This window comes from Giraffa tippelskirchi, chromosome 2, assembly GCF_054371585.1.
Source record: "Giraffa tippelskirchi isolate mGirTip1 chromosome 2, T2T-mGirTip1v1.2.pri, whole genome shotgun sequence".
NCBI classification, from domain to species: domain Eukaryota; kingdom Metazoa; phylum Chordata; class Mammalia; order Artiodactyla; family Giraffidae; genus Giraffa; species Giraffa tippelskirchi.
This window is the reverse complement of record NC_137276.1, coordinates 111,075,753-111,101,357: the sequence shown is the minus strand read 5'-3', so window position 1 is coordinate 111,101,357 and position 25,605 is coordinate 111,075,753. Positions and strand designations below refer to the sequence as shown.

General features: G+C 46.4%; 1 protein-coding gene across 1 annotated transcript in view; it reads left to right on the top strand.

Annotated features, from left to right (window-relative positions):
- The first annotated feature begins 564 nt into the window (after nt 1-564).
- LOC145539574 (aryl hydrocarbon receptor-like) overlaps nt 565-25,605 on the top strand; it is a 44,017-nt gene continuing 18,976 nt past the window's right edge. The window contains 4 exon segments of the mRNA XM_081573641.1: nt 565-1,164; nt 1,896-2,022; nt 9,340-9,527; nt 17,118-18,952. Of these exon segments, the coding sequence (XP_081429767.1) occupies nt 18,878-18,952 (75 nt within the window). The 5' untranslated portion in view covers nt 565-1,164; nt 1,896-2,022; nt 9,340-9,527; nt 17,118-18,877.

Sequence of the window (25,605 nt, the reverse complement as noted above, 5' to 3'; positions counted from 1 at the left end):
CCAAGGTGCACGCGAGTTCGGCGCTCGTGTCCTGTGGGGTCACAGTCTGAAGGGGCGCTCCCAGACCTCCGCGCTGACGACCCCCAGGAGTGACCAGCCGGGGCAAACAGGCTTCGGGGGGCGGACTACCTTCCGGGCGCTGGGCAGCATCTCCGCCCCGCGCCCCTTTGTGAGGCCGCCTGCGGGCCCCATGCTATCCACCGGGGGCCAGTACGCTCTAAAGAAGAGGAGAAAACCCGTGCCCAAGAGGTATGTGCGTGGCAGAGGTGGGGGGTGGGAGGGCAGCGAAGACCCGGAAACCTGGTTGGGGGTGCGGAGGGAGACTTAGTCCTCCCGCGGCCCTCAACCCAGCTCTCTGCGGGTCTCCCGGGGGTTCGATCGCCGGCTTTATCGACTCGGGAAGAATAGATTTCATTTTAGAGTCCCCTCCTCACCCCTGACACCCCTGCTGGGTTCTTCACAAGTTCAAAGCCGAATTCGGCCTGGGGTCGGGCTAGCGACCCTAGTTCCGGGAATCACCGGGTTTCGGGATTTGTGACGTGTGCCTCGGGGGCCGGCGCTCGCGACTAAGGCTGGGTTTTCTGAGCGAACACACGTGCCGTAGGGGTCCCGGATCACAGTGCGGCTGGAAGGGACAGGTCTCCAGGTATGGGAGACCCTACCCCTTTACAGACTAGATGCCGAGACCTGCTGGGAGAGGACCCCTAGGGGGTGAGGACCCCTGCAGGTGCGCGTCTGGCCCGAACTGACCCGGAAGGGGCCCCTCCAGGCCCTGTGGGGGTGGCGGGAGGACGCTTCTGAGGACAATGGATCGGAAGTCCAGTGGAGGAGACGCTCCTTGGTCAGAGACCCTGGCCAGACTCCGAGGGTCTTTGCGCGGCGCCGAGTGCTGGGGCGGCCCCCGAGGCTGCAAGAAGCCGCGCGGTCTTCCAAGCTCTTCCCAGGCCCTGGAGACCCGCGCTTCTCACTCAGGGGGCGCAGTGTTCTCAGCGCCAGAGGCGCGTCCATATCTGAGAATTTTCTAGTTACATCTATATTTTAAATACAAAAAAATGCCTTGAGAGAAGGAAGATACAAAAGAGGAGCTGTTCGATGATTCCATTTACATCGTGTCATCTACCCATAGCAGCCAGGAAGTGGGGCCGGGGGAGCGACTGATAGAAGGTAAGGGGTTTCCTTTGGGGGATGAAAAAGTCCTGGAACTAGACAGTGGTACTGGGGACCCAATATCGTGCGTATACTTAATGCCACTGAATGGCATACTTTACAATTACTAAAATGGCAGCGTTTTTTGTTATGTGGATTTTACCACATACACACACAAAAAGCTACCGCTCAGCTTCTCCGAGGGAGCGCCAGTATCCCAGAACGAAGCCTGTCAGACGTTCTCTCTCCAGGTCAGCGAGCCTCTAATCACTGGTTAATCGGAAAAGAATGTTGCGAATAACTTACACATTTTAAGTGAACGCACCAACATATATGAATTTGCCAATCTCGTGACGCTGGTCCATTTTACTGCATAAATCGTTCCCATAATGTACTGTCTACAGTTTAAAGAGCTTGGATCACAATCCAGATATGAGACAGTTTTCTCCCGTGTTTCACAGGAACACCTAATCCAAAAGCAACTATTTTTTTCAACCAGGCTTCCTTGACTCTTTCCAAAGTACCCAGGATTGTTTTCTTAGAAACTGTACTCTTGTTTCCTTAATCATGATAAACAAGAGCTGACATGAGATGATCTGAGGACTTTGAACAATGATTCTCGGTTAGCACACAGCTCGTTGGCTGCCACGTCAGAGTCATTTACTGGAGTAACACCCTTCTTGTTTGCAAAAACCTTACACTCTTGCTTTCAGAATGATTTCAAATGTACTATTGTACTTGATCCTCAGGCTGGATGGTAAGAAGGCTGCACCCTTGCCTGCCACCTCACTTGGACCCAGCCCATCTCTGAAATTTGTTGAAGAGTCTGGGATCCTACCTACAGACCAGGGCAGATCTTGTGGGACAGATCACCTGGTGAGCACACTCCGCTTTGGGAGGTAGAGGGCTGAGTACTGAATCCCCTCCCCACCCCCTTGGCTGACTGATCTTCCCCAGAAACTGGGTCACAGTTGATGGTAGCATCCATGCTCCAGCCACTCTCTCCTGTGGAGCTGTGATGCAGAACCTGCACCTGCTTTGTGTGGCTTGCTGATAACCTTAGTCTGTGTGTTCTGTCATTGTATTGTATGGAAATACGCATAGTTTAAGTTCACATGTGAAAGAATTAGGACCTTGGACTTTGAGTCAATTTACTTGTTAAATGTGCATAAACTTTGAATAAGGGCCCTGGGGAGGTGTGTAGAGCAGAACACAGCTGCCAACACCTGGTTCAGTACTGTGTTCAGGATGCTTGCTTAGTGGGTAAAGAATCCGCCTGCAATTTGAGAAGCTTCAGGAGACAAGGGTTTGATCCTGGCTGGGGAAAATCCCCTGGAGGAGGAAGTGGCAACCCACTCCAATATTCTTGCTGGGATAATTCCAGGGACAGAGGAGCCTGGAGGGCTGCAGTCCATGGGGTCTCAAAGAGTCGGACACGACTGAGCACACGTGACACACAGGATGCTCCAGAGACTTCTGTGGCACCGTTTTGTCAATCTGGAAGTGTTGCTGACAGTGTCAAGAACTCTTCCTCCATCTGCCCTTTAAATCTGTGAAATGACCCTGGGTCTGAGCATGGAGAGCCCCTCCCCCAGAGACACGTACCCTCCCGTGAGAAGTGTTGGCAGCCTCAGTTCAGGAGCTACTGATTTTAATGCAAGGCATCCCTTCAGCTTGGGGGCAGGCTTCTCCAGTGATGCAGGGTTTGTGTGTGTGTGTGTGTGTGTGTTTGAACGTAAACCTCAGTTTAAACCCCTACATCAGTGCACAGTCAAATCCAGGTGCTCTACACACCCAAACTTCCATACAAGGATTCACTGCTACAAGAGAACCAGGCTCTCCTGACACTGGTTTCCAAATGGCCTGAGCTGGGTCTTGTGAGTGGCACTGTTGCAGCCATTCACTCACCAACCAAATATTTTCCCTGTGCAATGTGGTGCAGCCACATCACTGTCTAGTTGCAGAACATTGTCATCACCCCAAAAGGAAACCCTGCACTCAGTAAGCCATCACTCACCGCTCCCCGTGAAAGGATCTGAGACTCCATGCTGGCCCTGGACTCCACCCTTCTGCAGTCACGTCCCCATCCCTTAGAGCCCTCAGCACTTTTCACTGCAAGGCTTTCCTCCCCACCAGCCGGTATCCTGGGGCTCACCTTCACCTACTCTTCTCCAGAGGGCCTTTCTCTGCCCCACCTTCTGTCACAGTCATCTGCACTTTTCTCTCTAAGGACACCGATTAGATTGGATTAGGGCGCACTCTAATGACTTCATTTTAGGTTAATTAACCCCCAAATCATCCCCCAGTACAGTCACATTCTGAGGGTTAGGGTTGAGGGTTAGAGCTTCAGTGTATAAATTTGAGGGAGAGAACACCATTCAGCCCATAACAACCTGCGGATCTTCCATGGAGAGCAGTGGTTCCCAAAGTGCGGTTTTCCAGAACAGCAGCCCTGGATCCCCTGGGAACTCTCCAGTACCTCCCAGTGTAGAGGTGGGGCCACTCACCCAAAGATGGCATTTGGCTCTGCCTGTGGGCACAAGAGATAATCTGCTCTAGTGGCTGCTTTTCTTTTTCCACCTCAGTCATCATCGTCTGTGTTTCTTCTCCACTGAACGGGCTAGGTCCTTCAGTGCAGCATTGAGACAGTGAGGGTGGCAGGCATTCTTATGCTCTGGTGTCTTAGTGTTTAACCACTAACTGTGCTATTTGGTGTAAGTTTTTTGGAAGTGCCCTTTGTACGCTGTGTGGGGAGGTGGGCGTTCCCCTCTATCCCAACTTTGTTAATAGTTTTGTGTTACTAAGGGATGTCACACTTTATCAAATACTTTCCTTCATCTCTTGAGGCAATTATACTTTAACTTTTTAATATAATGAACTACCTTAATGATTTCTGGTGTTGAACCAAATTGCATCTTGAGATAAGTTCAATCTGATCACAAGGCATTGTTTTTTCATATATTGGTGCATTTGGTTTGTTATTTCTTATTTATTTATTTATTTTTGGCTGTGCTGGGCCTTCGTTGCTGCACAAGGGCTTTCTCTAGCTGTTGCAAGCAGGGGCTAATCTCCAGTTGCCGTGTGCGGACTTCTTATTGCAGTGGCTTCTCTTGTTGCAGAGCACAGGCTTCCACAGTTTTGGTGCCTGGGCTTAGTTGCTCTGTGGCATGTGGAATCTTCTGGATCAGGGAATGAACCCACATCCTCTACACTGGCAGGCAGATTCTTAACCACTGGACCACTGTGCTAGTCCTGGTTTATTACTTTTAAACTTATGATTCAACTTGTCTGTTTGTTAATGAGATTTGCCTGTACTTTTGTTTCTTGAACTGTTCTGTTAAATTTAGGGATGAAGGTTATGCTAGCCTCATAAAAACCATTTGGGGATATTTGCTCTTTTCAATTCTCCATGTTTGTGTAAATTTGGACCTTTATTCCTTAGGTATTCATGGTGGCTCAGACAGTAAAGAGTCTGCTTGCAATGCAGGAGACATGGGTTTTATACCTGTGTTGGGAAGATCCCCTGGAGAAGGGAATGGCAACCCACTCCAGTACTCTTGCCTGGAAAATCCCATGGACCGAGGAGCCTGACAGGCTACAGTCCATGGGGTGGCAAAGAGTCGGACATAACTAAGCAACTAACACACACATGCATTCCTTAGGTAGCTGACAGAATTCACCTTTGAGACATCCAAGCCTAGGAATTCTTTGTGGGAAGAATGTTTTTTGAGTAAGAATTTTAAAATGTTTTCCTATCTATCATTTTTATTGATGTGATTTACCTATGGAGAAATGGTCAGATCTGAGTTAACCATCGGAGAAGGCAATGGCAACCCACTCCAGTACTCTTGCCTGGAAAATCCCATGGACGGAGGAGCCTGGTGGGCTGCAGTCCATGGGGTCACAAAGAGTCGGACACGACTGAGCGACTTCACTTTCACTTTTCACTTTCATGCATTGGAGAAGGACATGGCAACCCACTCCAGTGTTCTTGCCTAGAGAATCCCAGAGACAATGGAGCCTGGTAGGCTGCTGTCTATGGGGTCTCACAGAGTCGGACACGACTGACGTGACTTAGCAGCAGCAGCAGCAAAGTTAACCATTCAGTCAACTTAATGAAAAGATATCAAAATATAGAACATTTCCTTAACCCCAGAAAGTTCTTCCAGCTCCTCAGAGTAACCTTTGATCTGGCTCTTACCACAAGCGATTAGGTTTTTCCCAATCTAGAATTTCCTAGAAGTAGAATCATACAATGTGTACTTTTTGAGTCTGACTTCTTTTACAATTAAATTTCATCTGTGTTGCTGTGAGTATAGGTGATTTGCTCCTTTCCATGGTCAATTATTTTATTTCATTAATGTCTTAGAGTTTTAAGATCCATTTTTTTATAGTTTGACATCTGGACTGACTCAAGCTTGGGGCCAATATGAATAAACTGCTATGAACATTCTTGTATAAGGCTTTTGTGGACATATGTTTTTGTTTCATTCCAATAAGTACCCAGGAGTATAATTGTTAGGTCATATTTAACATTTTAAGAAACTGTGAAATAGATTTCCAATGAATGAGAATTCCAGTTGCTTTAGGGGGTGGCCAAGATGGCAGAGTAGGAAGACCCTAAGCTCACCTTCTCCCACAGGAACACCAAAGTTACAACTGTTTACAGAGCAGCTATTGATAAGAAAGGTCTGAAGGCTAGCAGAAAATATCTTCTACAACTAAAGATATAAAGAAGGAACCACAACAAGATGTGAGGAGTCAGAGTCGGGGTTTAGTCAAGTCCAACATCCCAGGTCGGCAGCTCACATATGGGAGGATAATTGCAGTTGCAAGAGGTTCTCCCTAAGGAGTGAGGAGTCCTGGGGCTCCTGCACTGGGCAGACAAGCTTCCAGAAGTTTAGCTTTGAAGGCCAGCAGGATTTACTTTCAGGAGAGCCAGAGGGCTATAGAAAATAGAGACCCCACTCTCAAAGGGCACACAAAAAGTCTTGTACACTCCAGGACCCTAGACAGGAGCAGTCATTTGAAGGACACTTGGTCAGACCCACCTGCTGGTCTTAGAGAGTCTCCTGGAAAGACAGAAAGCAACTGCAACTCACCCTGGGGACACAGACAAGGGAGCAGCCATTTTGGGGAGTTTGCTCTAGCACTGGTACCGACAAGTACCATTGTGGAATCCTCCCTCTAGCTTAGTAGTGCTAGGACCAGTCCCACACACCAGCCTGTTGGAACCAATACTGGGAGCCTCAGTATAAGCCTGCTGCATAGGACACAGCCCACCCACCAGCAGACAAACTTCAATGGTGGGGCACCTTGGACCCTCAACCAACTGCCCTAGGATCTGAACTCACCCACCAGAGTACCAACACCATCTTTGGGATACTCCTGAACCCAGAGCCAGCTGTGTCAGGAACCAGCCCAGCCCACCAGCAGGTGGACACTAGATCCAGGAATCTCAGAATCTAACTCCACATGCCAGTAGCCAGCAGCCTCAACACAAGGCAGGGTCTGGCAGTCAACCAGACGAGGGACCAGTCAAGTCTACCAGACCTCCCACACAGCCCACCACAACAGAAGGACCCATGCAGCCCACAGTTGGTATCCTTGGGCCAGAGGGGAGTGCACCTCTGGGACACATAGGACATCTCCTACAAAAGACCACTTATTCAAGGTCAGCAAACATAACCAACTTATGAAATGCATAAAATTGAAAACATGGGGTGACAGAGGAATCTATTCCAAATGAAAGTACTCAGCCTTGTAAGCTTGTCATATGAGCGAGAAACACAGATTATCTATATTTTACTCTGAGCTTGGACAATGAATGTTCAGTGGCAGTGAAATGGAGATGAAAAATCTACCTGCTGAAGAGTTCAAGGTAATGATCAAAGATGGGCAAAGAACTGGGGAGAAGAATAAAAGAGAAGTTAAGAGTTTTAACAAAGGATTAGAAAATATAAAGAAGAGAGATGAAGAATACAATAACTGAAATAAAAATACACTAGAAGGAATCAACAGTAGATTAGATGATACAGGGGACAGATCAATGAACTGGAAGACAGAGTAGTAGAAATCACTGAAGCTGAACAGAAAAAAAGAAGAAAAAAATAAAAAGAAGTGAGGACAATTTAAGAGACTTCTGGGACAACATCAAAGGTACTAACATTCACATTATAGGGGTATGAAAAGGAAAAAAGAGAGAATAAGGGACAGAGAACACATGTGAAAACATGATAGCTGAAAACTTGCCTAACCTGGGAAAAGAGAGAAATACTCAAGTCCAGGAGGCTCAGAGAGTCCCAAACAAGATCAACCCAAACAAGACCATGCCAAGACACCCTGTACTTAAAATGGCAAAAGTTAAATATAGGGGTTATAAGCAGCAGGGAAAAGCAACAAGTAACATACAAGAAACCCCCATGAGGCTATTAGGTGACTTTTTCAGCAAAAACCCTGCAAACCAGAAGGGAGTGGCACAATATAGATAAAATCATGAAAGGGAAGGACCTATATTCAATACTCAACTTGGCAAGGCTCTCATTTGGATTTGATGGAGAGATCAAAAGTTTACAGACAAGCAGAAACTAAGAGCTAACCACCATCAAACCAGTTTTGTAAAAAATGTGAAAGGGGCTTCTCCAAGCAGAACAGTAAAGGACACAACAAGATATATGAAAGTTACAAAAGGAAAAATCTTCTTGGTAAAGGTAAATATACAGTAATGGTAGTAAATCGACCAGATACAAAGCTAGAAGAAAGGTTAAAATTCAATGTGGTAAAGTTATCTCTATCCACAGTACTTTGGTAACTGTCCTCTTTCCTTTCTTCCTCTGGATTTAATGCTGTTAGCACTTCATGTCTTTTTGTGACTTATCAACTATACTTTATTTTTCAGTGGTTGCCATAAGGTTTAAATGTAAATCTTATTACTAAATACCTCCATGGGTGTTGTACACACCTCACTCAGTAACCTGCTGTTTCCTGTCCCAGTCTTTGTGCTGTTGTTTTGATACGTTTCCCTTCTACCCCACAGGTAACACTATTAATTTTTCTTTGAGCAGTCAAGTATCTTTTAAATTAAATTAGTCTAGTTCTTAACCTCATTTTTATCATCAGCAGCATTGTACATTCTTACACGTAGATCCACATTTTTGTCTAGTAACATTTCCCTTCAGTTTAAGATATTCTTTAGTATTATTGTAGCTCAGATATTCTGTAGATACATTCTTTACATTTTTATTTGTCCGAGAATGTCTTTACTTTGCCCTCACTTTTGAATGATCTTCTCCAGATTGGAATTCTGGGTTATCTCCTTCTCCCAGGGTGTTGCCTTCTGGAGCACGTACTTCCTGATGATAAGCCAGCATCCATTCTCTTTATTCATCTGTGTGTAATCTTTTTCCACTGGCTGCTTTTAAGAATTTTCTCTCCATCACTGGTTTTCAGCAATTTGATTATGATGTATTTTGATCTGGGGTGTGTGTGTGTGTGTGTGTGTGTGTGTGTGTGTGTGTAAAGAAAGTCTACATATTGATGGATATAGATACAGACTATATGCTTGTGTGTGTGGCTCAATTATTAATAAAGTATGATTTCCAAATGGAGTTTCCACCTTCTCTGTGTTGATTGCAATATAGAGATTTCCTAGTTTAATATGAATGCAAATGTGTCAGGCCACGGGGAATGAGGAGGGACAAATAATCAAAGCACCCGTCCTGGTGCTCTGAGGGCCACCAGGTCTAACCTGCATGCACCATGTGAGGCAGCCCCGTCTGTGACCAAGGCTGTGAGGGCAGTGGGCAGAGCTGCAACAGGGCTTCATAGACCAACAGAACCTGAAACTATAGACAGGGCTCCTGCCTCAGAAACTCCAGGGATTTTAGAATTCCAGGAGTCTCGTGGCTAATGCAGAAGTGAAATCGCAAGGGGGAAGGATAAATTGGGAGGCATACACACAACTGTACATAAAGGAGATAACTTAATACACAGGGAACTCTACTCAACACTCCGTAATGACCTAATAAAATCTAAAAAAGAGTGGATATATGTACATGTGTAACTGATTCACTTTGCTGTACATTTGAAACTAATACAACATTGTCAATCAACTACACTCCAATAAAAATTTATTTTTTTTTAAATAAATTGCAGAGGAGGATGGGACAATGATCACTTTTCTCTTTCTGCAAGTCCTAGGCCACAACCTCCAGAGGGTGCTAAGTCCAACCCTTCTAAACGACACAGGGACCGCCTCAATCAAGAGCTGGGCAAACTCAGCAGCTTGCTGCCCTTCCCGGAAGATGTGTGAGCCGGACTTGACAAGCTCTCTGTCCTCAGGCTGATCGTGGGCTACCGGAAGGTAAAGACCTACTTCACAGGTAGGTGGCAGCTGTGATTCCAAGACAAGACATGAGAAGAGGCCATGGACACTAGCACTTGGGGTTAGCCTTCTGTCCAGGCAAAAGCTGCATCATTGGCTTTGAATCTCAGATGGAGGTGGGAGGCACCATGCCCAACACAGGTGTGATGGGTGAACCAGAACACAGGTGTGTCAGTGTCCAACCTGATGTGCGAATCCCAGGCTCCACATCATGTCTCAGGCCGCCCACAGAAGAGGCATGCAGGGTCCTCGCCTAGCTGTCTTCTGCAGAGCAGCCTGAGTGGACACCTGTCTTCTATCCTTCCTCTGCTTTGTCATTTCTTGTGAGAATCCAAGTGTTCCACCACCTTGCAGCACTTTGGCTCAGAAAGAAGGGCTCATTCTTCTGAAACCAGGATATTTTTTCTTGTCTTCTGGGCAACTTACTCTTCTAAACTTCTCTATCATGTGGTGGGCACAGTGTCCTGCTCCTGGACCCACTGCCCATTCACTTCTGTGTGCTGTTGCTGAAAGACAAGGTGGTCTTAACCCCTTCCTGCAAATGAAACTTGTGTTCCAGGGATTGGGTGATGTGGGTGAGCACAGACAAGGTTGTTGTTCCCATGTCCTCTGGAGGAGAATGTGTGCCCTTCCTACTCTGGGAGCCAAGTTCTGGGAAAATGAACAGAGAACTTCTTGGATAGGATGATGTGTTATGAATTGTTGCTGCTGCTGCTAAGTCGCGTCAGTCATGTCCGACTCTGTGCAACCCCATAGACGGCAGCCCACTAGGCTCCCCCGTCCCTGGGATTCTCCAGGCAAGAGTACTGGAGTGGGTTGCCATTTCCTTCTCCAGGGCATGAAAGTGAAAAGTGAAAGTGGAGTCGCTCAGTCGTGTCCGACTCAGTGACCCCATGGACTGCAGCCCGCCAGGCTCCTCTGTCCATGGGATTTTCCAGGCAAGAGTATGAATTGTTACAGCTGCTCAAAAGTGAAACTCAAAAATTGATTAGATCTGGTTGACCTTGATAATACACTGAGAATTATGAAACTTTACCCAAAATGCAGGGGTAACTATTTCTGTATAGTTGCTAAGTCGTGTCCGACTCTTTGCAACCCCATGGACTGTAGCCAGCCAGGCTCCCCTGTCCATGGGATTCTCCAGGCAAGAATACTGGAGCGGGTTGCCATTTTCTCCTCCAGGGAGTAACTGTTTAATGCTGTACAATAATGATGTGGAATGTCCACACCACGGTCACCCACCTTTGAGGTGGTGGCCACGGGCTGGGGCAGTGGCTGCAGGTGCTGCTGAGGAGGTAGCAGCTTTCATTTGGGTGCTGACAGTGTTTGAGGACTAGATAGCAGTAGTGGTTGCGGTGTTTTGAATGTGCTAAATGCCACTGAACTGCTAGTTTAAGTTGGCTCATTTCATGTCATGTGAATTCCAAGAGGGCTGGAATTCTTTGTAGAGAGAGAGGCAGAGGGCCCAGCCCTCTCATGAGGCACTTGAAGGCCCTGAATGTCTTGCCCTCTGCTCACCTCTCTCCATCTCCAGGCTGCAGTGCCAGGGCCTGTCCACCTCCAGACATCCCCAGGAGGGGCCAAGGAGCATGGGGGATGGTCCTCACCCACTCAGCCCTGTGGCAGGCTGCCAACAGCTACAGACCCAACTCTGCCCTGGGTCTGACCTCCCCGCGGGTCTTCATAGTGTCACGTGTTGTGAACTGTTTTCACGTGAGACACCATGGTCGTTACCCTAGACCAAATCTGGTCTGCTCAGAGCTCTGTGTCCAGTTCCTGGCTCTCCCACTAAGTGCACATTCTTCCCTGGATCCCTCATCCGAATGGCGAGGGGACAGCCGTTTCTCATCCAGGCAGGAGTGGGAGAGCCTGGGAGACAGGTGTGTCATCTCAGGAGCCAGCCTGGGAAAACAGTCCTCACTCCTGCTGGACCCTCAAGAGGGCGGGAGGGCTGGGCCCAGGATCCACACCTACAGGGGTTCCTTTGAGGACATGTCGCTGTCCACTGGGTCCTGGCCCACGCCAGCTATGCAATCCACTTGGCTGCCACTCTAAGAGCCTAGCATCTTCCTACCATGGCCTGAGACCGGGGGCTAGGGCCCTCTTTCCCATTCTGGATTACGTAAAAGCCTGCCCTTCAAGGCGTCGCCTGGCCTTTCTCCTGTCCCCCACCTCCAGACTGCTCATGGCTGTGACCTCTTGTCTTCATCCCCTGCCTTACCCCAGCACCCCCAGAGTCCCCTGCCCTCCTCGCCTCGTACTTCCTCTTCTCCTCCTCTCCTGCCTCCTGGCCCTTTCTGACATCCTTGATGGCTCTGGCCATGCAGCCAAGAAGATTCTGTGACTGTCCTTGTGTTCTTCCCAAGATGCCTGAAAGAGCAGTGGCTAGTTTGCCTTCATCATTTACTGTCCACAGTAAACAAAGAGAGCCTCTTCGTGGATCATGGCCTTGTCGTAGCGAGAGGGGAAAACAACATAATGGGAAAGACTAGAGATCTCTTCAAGAAAATTGGAGATATCAAGGGAATATTTCATGTAAGGATGGGCACAATACAGGACAGAAAAAGTAAGGACCTAACAGAGGCAAAGAAATTAAGAAGAGGTGGCAGGAGTACACAGAAGAACTATACAAAAGGTCTTAATGACCAGGATAACCACAATGGAGTGGTCACTCACCTAGAGCCAGACATCCTGGAGTGTGAAGTCAAGTGGGCATTAGGAAGCATTACTACAAACAAAGCTAGTGGAGGTGATGGAATTCCAGCTGAGCTGTTTCAAATCCTAAAAGATGATGCTATGAAAGTGTTTCACTCAATATATCAGCAAATTTGGAAAACTCAGCAGTAGTCACAGGACTGGAAAAGGTCAGTTTTCATTTCAATTCCAAAGAAAGTCAGAGTCAAGGAATGTTCAAACTACCATACAATTGCACTCATTTCAGATGCTAGTGAAGTAATGCTCAAAATTCTCCAAGTCAGGCTTCAACAGTATGTGAACCAAGAACTTCCAGATGTACAAGTTGGGTTTAGAAGATGCAGAGGAACCAGGAATCAAATTGCCAATATTCATCAAACTATAGAGAAAGCAAGGGAATTCCAGAAAAACATCTACTTCTGCTTCACTGACTATGCTAAATTCTTTGACTGTGTGGATCGCAACAAACTGGAAAATTCTTTAAAAGATGGAAATACCAGACCACGGTACCTGCCTTTTGAGAAACCTCTATGCAGGTCAAGAAACAACAGTTAGAACCGGACATGGAACAACGGACTGGTTCCAAACTGGGAAAGGAATTCGTCAAGGCTGTATATTGTCATTGGCTGTTTATTTAACTTAGATGCAGAGAACATCATGCTCAATGCCAGGCTGGATGAAGCACAAGCTGGAATCGAGATTGCTGGGGAAAATATCAGCAACCTCAGATATGCAAATAATACTACTTTAATGGCAGAAAGCAAAGAGGAACTAAAGAGCTTCTTGATGAAGGTGAAAGAGGAGAGTGAAAAAGCTGGCTTAAAATTCAACATTCAAACAACTAAGATCATGGCATCCAGTCCCATCACTTCACGGAAAGTAGAAGAGGAAAAAGTGGAAACAGTGACAGATTTTGTTTTCCAAAATCACTGTGGACGGTGATTGCAACCATGAATTTGAAAGACCCTTGCTCCTTGGAAGGAAAACTTTGACAAACCTAGACAGTGTATTAAAAAGCAGAGACATCACTTTGCCAATAAAGGTCTGTCTGGTCAAAGTTATGGTTTTTCCAGTAGTCATGTATGGATGTGAGATTTGGACTAGGAAGAAAGCTGAGCACCGAAGAATTGATGCTTTTGAATTGTGGTGTTGGATAAGACTCTTGAGAGTCCCTTGGACTGCAAGGAGATCAAACCAGCAGTCCTAAAGGAAGTCAACTCTGAATATAGATTGGAAGGCCTGATGCTGATGCTGAAGCTCCAATACTTTGGCCACCTGGTGCGAAGAGGTGAGTCATTTGAAAAGACCCTGATGCTGGGGAAAAAAATGAGGGCAAGAGAAGAGGGCGGCAGAACGTAAGATAGTTTGATGGCATCACCAATTTAATGGACCTGAGTTTGAGCTAACTCTGGGTGATAGTGAAGGACAGGGAGCCTGGTGTGCTGCAGTCGAGGTTGTTGCAAAGAATCAGACATGACTTAACAGCTGAACAACAATCAGTAGGTGCATTTCAGTCAGGACACTCTGGGCTGCCAGTAGCAGAAACCACAACTCCAACTGCTCTGGGCTGGATGTCAACTCAGTCCCAGACTGGGACCAGCAATGAGGAGACTTGTTCACTGGGGGCAGAGAGGAGGGGACCCTAAATGTGCTCCCTCCTGCAGAGGCTGTTCACCAGGTGGGCAATGAGGAGCGTGCAAACCCCAGGAGGTGGGAAGGTAGGCAGCAGGGTAGAGGAGTAGGCCAAGTACACACAATGTCCCAGACTGTGACATGCACTTGCCCATGGGACAGATCTCAGTCACCATGGGGGTGTGGGGTGTTGGCTTTGCACCTGCATCTCAGACAGGCTCTCGGGGCCCAGCCCCAGACCACACCTTGAGCATCGAGGGTCCACACCCAGCCTTTTGCTGGTCACTTGAGAAGCAGCAATAATAAAAGCTAAGATGGGCCTGGACCTCTAGTCCTGCAATTAGACAGACACTCATCCCCCCAGGGACTGTGGAGATGCCAGGAGAGGCTCTGCAGACCAGGACTGCAGAGCAACCATCTGCTTGGACGTGGCTGGGGGATTTCCCTCCTCTCACTCCCTACTCCCCTCCCACGACCTTGCCCCAAGGCCCCAGAAGCTGGCAGAGAGTGCAGAGCTTCCCGGGAGCAAGGGGTATGAGCAGAGTCTCTTCACGTTCCTGTGGCACCCCTCCCAGCACAAGGGGAGCCACCTCCCACCACAAGGAGAGCTCCCTCACTGGCACATTTCTTCTTCTGACCTCTCTAATGAAGTCGCTGACCTAAAGTCTGAAGTTGATGTAATGGGCTTTGACTCGAGATCTGTGTGGCTCTGGGAATATTGTGATTTATTCTGACTGTGTCGTGTCAATCATGATCTTCCTCTCCCACCCTCAGTACCACCTCCCCTTATGCCATTTCTCTGTCCAGCCACTGGATGGTCAGTAAGTGGAGTACATGTGTCCACCTGCTTCGGGGGGCATTTCCCTGTGCCCTCACCTCCAGAAGTGCCATGTGCCAACAATGTCATGAGTAAAGGTTAGCCCTTGTTACCTGATACATGCTCATCAGTCCAGTTTCTTACTCTTTGTGACTCAGCATCCATGAAAAAGAAATGCCATTTCTGAGCATCCCCTCTGAACCAGGCCTTCTGTGCAGGTATTTCATCTGACAGTGATGCCAATGAGATCATTAAACATTTGTTTATTTAATTTTATTCTTTGGATCTTTTTTCTTATCAAATATTTCTGAAGAGGTGTTCACTACAAACATAGAGGTGGTGATCCATCCCTTGAAAGTAGAAAAGAGGCTTGGAGCATCACTGAGGGCTTCTGCTCTGCTAGAGGACTCATGCGATCGGTATGTGTTCTGAGAGGCTGGAATCTTATGTGTTCCTGTGACCCAAGACCCTGGCATCTCCTCCCCGGTGCGTCTACTCCGCCTCCAGCTGCCTGTGGCATCCTGTCCTCAAGTCCCTTCACCCTTCCATTGTTTCTTGACCAGGACATACTTTCCTTTTTTCTGAACATCCTGAAGCAGAGCGTGTGATATGCAGCTGCTCAGCTGACCCCTCAGGACCAAGTTTCCCGCTTTTTTCAGTCCCTGCCATCACTGCTCTCCAGCAGTTCCCACATCACCAGCAGTTCGCTCTGTGAGTGACATGAACCACCACCCCGAATCCTCAGCAGAGCACAGGAGCTTGGGGACTTTGGGATGGGCTGAGCCACCCCAATGAAGGATGATTTCTGCACCAGTTGTTAACAGCCCATCACCCCCTCTCATTTGATACCGAAAAGAAAATGCTACCAAAACAGTGAAGTGTAAGATCTCTCTGTGGCTTTTGGATTTTCATCTTGCTTTTCCCCCATATTTCCTGAAATCTGAAAGGCACTAAGTGCAGTTCACCAGAGAGATGTGTCTTCGAGGCCCCTTCCTACAGTTTGGATTTTTATTCATCTCTCGCTTCCTTCTATGTTTGCAGGCAACAGCCTGGGTCTCCTTGGGAAGGATTGGTGAAACCTTGGGCTGGGGTGGGACTCACCTGGAGACAAAAGGATGGAAATGGGAGCAGCTTTTCACCCCCTTCAGGCTGTGTGTGGCCTCAGAGACTGGAACAGGAGGAAGGTTCTAGGCCCCGTGACGAAGAACGGGACCCTGAGCGCACAGCAGGGAGGTGCACACAAGCCGTGCATTTGGGGACATCCTGGGGTGAGCTCTGACAGAAAGCACAGGCAGTCGGCATCTTGCCCATCATTCAAGGTCTATTTCACAATGCTGTTTCTTCCAAGAAGACATCCTGGCTCTCGGGGCCCCTTCCGCTGGATGGGGCACCTCAGGCCACAACACTTCAGGTGGTGCTCTCTACCCACCACCTCCAAGCCCAACAGTGCCTCTCTTGCCATTCCCGTGTTCTTCACGTAGCCTTAAGCACAGCCCGTCTTTGGTAAACATTTGAGAGGAACGGAGGGAAATCATTTGGAGGCTTGAGTGAAATATCTGGCCAACGAAAGCCAGACAACTTAATAGTAGTTTGTCTTACCAAATTTCAGGTGCTTCAGGAGGTTTGGGGAAGGAAAAAAAAAATCTGTCAAGACATTAAGTTTGTAGATAAAGAGGAATGTGTTGACTCTTTGGCTGGAAGAAGCTTAATGAGAGGAACAGAGGAAAAAGAAGGGTGGGAAGGGGCTTATCTACGGGGGCCAGGTTTTCTCTCCTTCAGGAAGCTCTTGTCCCTGAGGAATAATACTTACATATGAACATAATACAGTGATACCTGGACTAGTGGGCATTTTGAGCCTTAAAAACCTTGATTACAAAAACAGTCTTCAGAGTCTGGGGAACAAGGCAGCCATCTGTCCTGCCTCTGACAGGACTTGGGTTCGGGGGTCACAGGCAAGGGAAGGAGCAGCTTCCCTGGACAGGCCCCAGGGTTTGGGGGTCACCTTTTCTCTGTCCTTGTCCTCTATTCCACAAATCTAAGATGAGTGTCATCCAACCATAAATTCCAAACCCCATTTCCCTATATCTGTAAAAACAAAGAGAACACGGCCCCACGAGGTACACAGCTCCATGCTATACAAACCATGCCTTGTATCAGTCCATGTTGCTCTGATGTCCAGAAGCTGTCGTGTTGGCGTTCTGCGGCCAAGTCCATGTAATAAAAGGAAAGCCCTCTTCCTGAGGATTTTTAACAAGCTTGCTAGTGCATCTTTGCCACTTTCCTAAAGACTTTAGAAGTTCACATGTGATGCTGTTTTCTGTGTAAACTAAAGGACGACTTGTTTATGAGGCAAGTACAGACCTGTGTTTCTGTCAGACACTGTTCCACTACTTATGCATGTTCTGGTCCAATAGGGTTTTTTAGATAAGGCTTTTTTGATTTCAGACTTCGTCTCTGAGGTAAAAAAATACAGTCACCAATATTGCTGATGATTCTAAGGGGAGGATTTTCCAGAGTTTGCACTGGTGAGTCATTCACTGTCAAAAAAAATCGTGAAATTACTTCCTTATCTGCATTAGTAATAAATCTTGTGTTTACCCAGCTAAATATCTCTGGGACTCATACAGTCAGTCTTACCTAAAGAGAACACCAAGAAATGTGAAATGGAAAAATCTTGGCTCATTTTTCTGGCTCACTGCTAGAATTCAGGGTGGTTTGTATAGAATGGAGCTGTGTACCTCATGGGGTTCTCTTTGTTTTTACAGATACAGGGAAACGGGGTTTGGAATTTATGGTTGGATGACACTCATCTTAGATTTGTGGAATAGAGGACAAAGATAGAGAAAAGGTGACCCCCAAACCCTGAGGCCTGTCCAGGGAAGCTGCTCCTTCCCTTGCCTGTGACCCCTGAACCCAAGTCCCATTGCTTTCCTTGTGTACAAACATGACAATGATCTCAGCCCTTGGCAGTGCCAGGATAAAGGCCTAGCATGTGACATCTGCCTGCCCGCCTCACCCTGCAGAGCACATGGAGGCACATCATACCTTGGGCTCTTCTGCAGGTGCTGGGGCTCAAGGGGAGCAAAGACCTGTCAACACAGAGGTTGGATGGAGTGGAGGACGCAGACTGAATCCAGAGAAAGATGCACAATATGACATCAGATGCAGGTTCAGAGGGGCTCTGAGGGGGCCAGAGCAGAGTGTGTCAGGTGCTGCTGATCAACGCTGTGGAGGGGGAGGCCACTTGAGGAGGACAGCTGGGCCCATACAGGACGTGAAGAAGGAGCCCTCTGGCAGAGGGCAGTGCCTGCAGGGTTCCTGGCACAGGAGGAGCATGGACTGTTCTGGAAACAGTGAAAAGACTGGGGCCCAGAAAGGCAGAAGGTGAGCTCCAAGGAGCCGGTCCCAGGAAACCTCATGGAACACAGCCGCGCACAGTCCTGACTGCAACCTCTGAGATTGTACAAGAGAAGCCGTTTCCTTGGTAACTCCGATTACTCAAAATCAAACTGATACATCATGGTCCGGATTATGATTTTGTCCTGTGATGTGAGGCTTCTGGATGCTTCTGAGCAGGGAAGTGGCGTCATGTGCTGTGCAAGTGCAAGAGATGCTACATCAGCTGCTGTTCAGAAGCTTGATTGCCTGGGAGAAAAGTAGAAGTAGGGAGACCAGTGAGGAGGCTGGTGTCTTGGTCCAGCGAGAGCTGGTGTTTCAGACCAAGATAGGTGGAGGTGATGAAACAAAGGCAGCTTCTTATCACAGGCTGTGTCAGTTGCTTCCGCCTGGTCTTACGGGTCAGGCAGAAACAGCACACGATATCTGCATGCTACCAGGAAACGGAGGAGCAAGTAACTTTCATCAGGAGAAATGGCAAGTCTTCCTCAGAGGAGGCAGCATTTGGAATTGAATTAATACTTTGCCTGCAGAGAAGCTTTCAGTAAGAACTGTTCAAAGAGTGAAATGATGCCCTATTCTCAGGTGGAGGGGCAGGTTTTAATTACATGGTCACTCTCGCTGGAACCTTTGGAGAAGAGCACAAGGTGCCAGGGTACAGAGCCACATCTGCCATTCTGAGCTGAGAACCAGGATCACCTGGGTCCTCCTGTCTATCCCAGGTGGACAGAACATATTCATAATAACACCTATTCTCTTTCTCAGCCACCCTAAAGGACAGCAGTGTGAACTGCTCTGCTGACCCATCCATGAACCCCAGAAGAGAGCACCCTTTTGCACAGGTCCATGGAGAATTGTTTTCTGAAGTGGACTTGCTTCTTCAGGTATTGTATGAATTGACATCTCTACTTTGTATCAGTGGTTATTAATTGTAACAGAATCAAGCTCCAGAGTTTTCCAGAAAACACTGTTTCAACTCTTGTTGAATTTGTCTTTAATTATTGTGTCAAAATCCTGTGTGAGTATTCTATATCTAGTTTTCCACTTTGGACAGTTCTATACTCATATTGTCATATGGGTGGGAGCCACATATGGGCAGGAAGAGTTGGGAACCATGGATGCCAGGCCCTGGTGGCCACTTGCTAGTCAAGTGTGGATGCCTCTCCCGAAGAGGAGTTCCCCATCCGAGCTTCTTAGGCCCTGAGCGTGGAGAACATGCAGGACCCTGGGCAACTGGCCATAGAAGCAGTTGGGCCTCTTCTTCAGTGAAGAAGAGATCACTGCATCCTTATTTATATGGTGTTGGCTTCTTTATCTGCTGAGGATTCAGTCTCAGCACATTCACTCTATCTTAAAATCTTAAAAGTCAGTTATTCTCTCCACTGAAGAGTACAATTTTTTTAATACTTCATACTTTAAAAAACTTAGAAAGAGACCTGCTACAAAAGCTCTGTAAAAATGTTACCATAAATCTGGATGTATGATGGTTGATTACATTGATTACTTTACTTTGTAGTGAATTTGAACTGCTTTGTATCTATACCTTTAAAATAGGAATTTTAACCAAAAATCTCTTGAAATGAAATGCCTAAAGAATAATTTTAAATTAGCTTGTTTAATTGAAAATTACCAAAATTCTGTATTAGTCACAGTTCCCCAGAGAAACAGAACCAGTAGGATGTGTGTGTGGAGAGAGAGAGAAAGATTTTAAGAAATTGGTTCATGTGAATGTGGAGTGTAGCAAATCTGAAATTAGCAGGAAGGCTAGAAGCTGATAGACCCAGGCCAAAGTTAATGTTACAATCTTCAGTTCAAAGGCTAAAGTCCAAAAATTCTGAAAACAGAATTTTTTCTTAGAGATTTCAAACTTTTTCCTTTAAGTCCTTTAACTAATTGGTTGTGACCCACTCACCTTATGGAGGGCAATCTGCGTTACTCAGAGTCTATTTATTTAAACGTTATTCACATCTCAAAGGGGCTTCCCTGATAGCTCAGTTGGTAAAGAATCCACCTGTAATGCAGGAGACTCCGGTTTGATTCCTGGGTCAGGAAGATCCACTGGAGAAGGGATAGGCTGCCCACTCCAGTATTCTTGGGCTTCCCTGGTGGCTCAGCTGGTAAAGATTCGCCTGCAATGCAGGAGACCTGAGTTTGATCCCTGGGTTGGGAAGATCCCCTGGAGGAGGGAAAGGCTACCCACTCCAGGAAAATTCCATGGACTGTAGTCCATGGGGTCACAAAGAGTCAGATAGGACTGAGCAACTTTCACTTTTACTCTCACATCTCAAAAATGAATACTTTCACAGCAACATCTAGATTAGTATTTGATCAAACTCTTGGGCACCATACCTAGCCAAGTTGATACATAAAAATGAACCATCACAGCTTCATATTTAATAACATTTTAAATGACTGCCAGTAAGAATCAGTTTCAGTTACTGAAGGAAAAAAACTTGTTTCAGTTGGTGAAGAAATATTTGACATTTTGTAGGTGCCCTTTAAGATGTTTGGCATTCAAGAACAAATCAAATTTAAATAATTCCATTTTCTAAAAATACGCTAGACAAAGAAAGGATGCAGTAAGACCAGGCATAAAATATAAAAAATAATAAATGGTAAAAATCTAATGCTATCCAAATAGAATAACTGATGTTTTCTCTGTTTCTTTGGTTGTGTATGGAGAATTGGGACTTCTAGACTGGCAGTGGAAAGAGCTTGGCAGATGGCCCTCCGGCCCCAGTTCAGTGCGCCAGAGGCTCTACTCTGGATGCGTGCAGCAAGTAAGACAAGGCTCCTTCTCTCCTCAGTTCCCAATCTATGGTTGTGGTTTCACTCTGGGAGTGGCAGGCTTCTGTCAGCTCGTATCACCCCAGCTCATGTTGCCAAAGCTCTGTTCTAAGAAAGTATGGCCCAAAATCCTGGGCTTCCCTTCCCACATCAAGGCCCCATTTATAGGGTAGAAAGTCTGTCACAGAAATGGCAGGCTGAAAATTTCCCTAACTCAGTTCCCTTTTAGTTGAAGAGGATCCATACTCAAAGGGTCTAGTCAAGATGACCAGAGATTACCATCCTTGCCTAGGACTCACTCATAGAGAAAAGATATAATTCCAGAGAAGTGGCCACCAACCATGCTCCCAGCTCCAATACAGGGGCTCTGGAGAGAAATAGGCCATAAGCATAGGGAGTTCTGAAGCTCTCCCTAAGGGGACCAAATTAGTTTGGAACAGAGCTTGGGGAAGTTCAGTATAATGGCACTCTCAAAAATGATGGTAATTTTGATAGTTACCAATTCAGAGGGGTGAAATAGTATAACAGCTAAAGTTTAACAGAGAAAACCAGAGAAACAGACAGCTTAGAAAAAGCCTGGAGTCAGAACAAGCCTCAAAACAGCAAAATCCTGCTCCTGGAAAGGATTCAACTGTAACTGGATCACACTCAAGATTATGCTCAAAATTCTTCAAGCTAGACTTTAGCAATATGTGAACCGAGAACTTCCAGATGTACAAGCTGGGTTTAGAGAAGGCAGAGGAACCAGGAATCAAATTGCCAACGTTTGTTGGATCATAGAGAAAGCAAGGGAATTCCAGAAAAACATCTACTTTTGCTTCCGTGACTGTATTAAAAGCTTTGACTGTGTGGGTCACAACAAACTGGAAAATTCTTAGAAAAGAGATAGGAAGGAATATCATGGGACCAGATGCCATGATCTTAGTTTTTTAATGTTGAGTTTTAAGCCAGCTTTTTCACTCTCCTCTTTTGCTCTCATCAAGAGGCCTTTAGTTCCTTTTCCTTTCTGCCATCAGAGTGTTATCATTTGCATATCTGAGGTTGCTGATACTTCTTCTGGCAATCTTGATTTCAGCTTGTGATTCATCCAGCCCAACATTTTGCATGATGTACTCTGCATATAAGTTAAATAAGCAGGGTGACAATATATAGTCTTGATGTACTCCTTTCCCAATTTTCAACAGTCCATTGTTCCATGTCCAGTTCTAACTATTGCTTCTTGACCTCCATACAGGTTTCTCAGGAGACAAGTAAGGTGATCTGATATACCTATCTCTTGAAGAATTTTCCACAGTTTGTTGTGATCCACACAGTCAAAGGCTTTATCATTGTCAATGAAGCATAAGTAGACGTTTTTCTGAAATTCCCTTGCTTTCTCTATGATCCAAAGAATGTTGGCAATTTGATTCCTGGTTCCTCTGCCTTTTCTAAATCCAGATTGTACATCTGGAAGTTCTTGGTTCACATACTATTGAAGCCTAGCTTGAAAGGTTTTGAGCATTACCTTGCTAGCATGTGAAATGAGCGCAATTGTATGGTAGTTTGAACATTCTTTAGCATTGCCTTTCTTTGGGATTGGAATGAAAACTGACCTTTTCTAGTTCCATGGCCACAGCTAAGTTTTCCAAATTTGCTGTCATATTGAGTGCAGCACTGTAAAAGTATCATCTTTTAGGATTTGAAATAGCTGGAATTCCATCACCTCCACTAGCTTTGTTCGTAGTAATGCTTCCTAAGGCCCACTTGACTTCATACTCCAGGGTTTCTATAATAACTGCTTAATTGTTTGAATTTTACTTCCACTGATCCATGTTACTAGAATAATGGTACATTAAGACGTATTTCCATGTTGTTTGATTGCCCAAGAAATGGGGGTGGAATCTAGTGTATCAGTGGGTGGAGGGGCTGGGCTTGGTTTGCAAGCTGAAGAGTTCACCCATTTTAACCAGCAGAAAAGCAAAGTTTATGGAACCAGATAAACATATGCTGCGAGACCCCCAGGGGGTGCAGTGGTAAAAAAAATCCTGCAAAGTAATGCTTAAAATTCTCCAAGCCAGGCTTCAGTAATATGTGAACCGTGAACTTCCAGATGTTCAGGCTGGTTTTAGAAAAGGCAGAGGAATCAGAGATCAAATTGCCAACATCCAATGGATCATTGAAAAAGCAAGAGAGTTCCAGAAAAACATCTATTTCTGCTTTATTGACTATGCCAATGCATTTGACTGTGTGGATCACAATAAACTGTGGAAAATTCTGAAAGAGATGGGAATACCAGACCACCTGACCTGCCTCTTGAGAAACCTGTATGCAGGTCAGGAAGCAGCAGTTAGAACTGGACATGGAACAACAGACTGGTTCCAAATAGGAAAAGGTGTACATCAAGGCTGTATATTGCCACCCTGCTTATTTAACTTATATGCAGAGTACATCATGAGAAACACTGGGCTGAAGGAAGCACAAGCTGGAATCAAGATTGCCAGGAGAAATATCAATAACCTCAGATGTGCAGATGACACCACCCTTATGGCAGAAAGTGAAGAAGAACTAAAGAGCCTCTTGATGAAAGTGAAAGAGGAGAGTGAAACAGTTGGCTTAAAGCTCAACATTCAGAAAACTAAGATCATGGCATCCGGTCCCATCACTTCATGGCAGATAGATGGGACAACAGTGGAAACAGTGGCTGACTTTATTTTCCTGGGCTCCAAAATCACTGCAGATGGTGATTGCAGCCGTGAAATTAAAAGACACTTACTCCTTGGAAGGAAAGTTATGACCAATCTAGACAGCATATTATAAAGCAGAGACATTACTTTGCCAACAAAGATCCATCTAGTCAAGGCTATGGTTTCTCCAGTGGTCATGTATGAATGTGAGAGTTGAACTATAAAGAAAGCTGAGCGCAGAAGAATTGATGCTTTTGAACTGTGGTGTTAGAGAAGACTCTTGAGAGTCCCTTGGACTGTAAGGAGATCCAACCAGTCCATCCTAAAGGAAATCAGTCCTGGGTGTTCATTGGAAAGACTGATGTTGAAGCTGAAACTCCAATACTTTGGCCACCTGATGTGAAGAGCTGACTCATTGGAAAAGACCCTGATGCTGGGAAAGATTGAGGGCAGGAGAAGAAGGGAACGACAGAGGGTAAGATGGCTGGATGGCATCATTGACTCGATGGACATGGGTTTGGGTGGACTCCGGGAGTTGGTGATAGACAGGGAGGCATGGCGTGCTGGGGTTCATGGGGTCGCAAAGAGTTGGACATGACTGAGCGACTGAACTGAACTGAACTGAAGGAGATTCAGGTTTGATCCATGGGTTGGCAAGATCCCCTAGAGTAGAAAATGGCAACCCACTCCAGTATTCTTGCCTGGGAAATCCCATGGACAGAGGAGCCTGGCAGGCTACTGTCCATGGGGTTGCAGAGAGTCGGATGCTGAATGACTGAGCATGCAAACATAGGTTGCAGGGTGGCGGGACCCTGTAGAAGTCCTCTTCCCACTGCTCTTTATTTTCAGTGCAATGTAGCAAGGCTGAACGTGATGACAGGGGAGGAGGTGTCAGAGATGTGAGGGGAGAGAGAGGGGTGTGAAACGGTCATCTAAGAGAACCAGAGACTGAATAGACCAAGGAAAATGTAACAGAATGCTTAAGCAGCATCTGGGATCATATAAGATTCACAGTCAGGAATGTCATGTGGAAACGTCGTGCTCAGCTGTAAGGGTGCAGACATGGAGTGAACAGAAGGCTGAATTTAGCCAGGTTTGGAACTCACCCAGTTGAGCTCAATGAATCAAGAGAGGAGTACAGAACTGGAGAGTGTACACGAAGCAACCATTACAATAATTGATATTAGCATATAGTAAAGGTGTGATAAGGAGCAAGGAGAATATGGCATCCTCCAGCAGTATTACGATTACCACTGTTGTTGTCATTATCACTGTCATTTACTTGGAAATGCTGGGGGCAGTGAGGGGTGGCTTAAAGCCATAGGTACATGTTTCCTTCAGTTCAGTCGCTCAGTCGTGTCCGACTCTTTGCGATCCCATGAATCGCAGCACGCCAGGCCTCCCTGTCCATCACCAACTCCCAGAGTTTACCCAAACCCATGTTCATCAAGTCGGTGATGCCAACCAACCATCTCATCCTCTGTCGTCCCCTTCTCCTCCCACCCCCAATCTTTCCCAGCATCAGGGTCTTTTCCAATGAGTCAACTCTTCGCATGAGGTGGCCAAAGTATTGGAGTTTCAGCTTCAGCATCAGTCCTTCCAATGAACACCCAGGAATGATCTCCTTTAGGATGGACTAGTTGGATCTTCTTGCAGTCCAAGAGACTCTCAAGAGTCTTCTCCAACACCACATGTTTCCTTAATATAAGTATAAAAAACTGTTTCCAACTGAAAGCTTAAAATTAAAACTCATCGCAACCACAACCAAAAAAATGTTTTTCCTGAGGCTTGATGCCTCTTCAGACTCTCCTGGGAAAATGGTTAAAATTTTGTATTCCTGGAGTTTCCAACTGGGTGGCTCCAGGAGGGCTGGGAGGGTGATGAGCTCCATTTTTGCCACCTGCCAGGCGAACCCAGCCACGGCGTCAGTGGGTGGAGAGCACTAGTCTGCTCTGTCTGTCTCCTGACGAGGGCACTGAATGGATCAGTTTAGCCAAGAAGACAGATGAGGAGAGAACAAACAAACAAAAATGTGTGTGTGTTTGTTTATTTGCTGTTCAGTTTGCAGTGTTCTCAACTGACGGAAG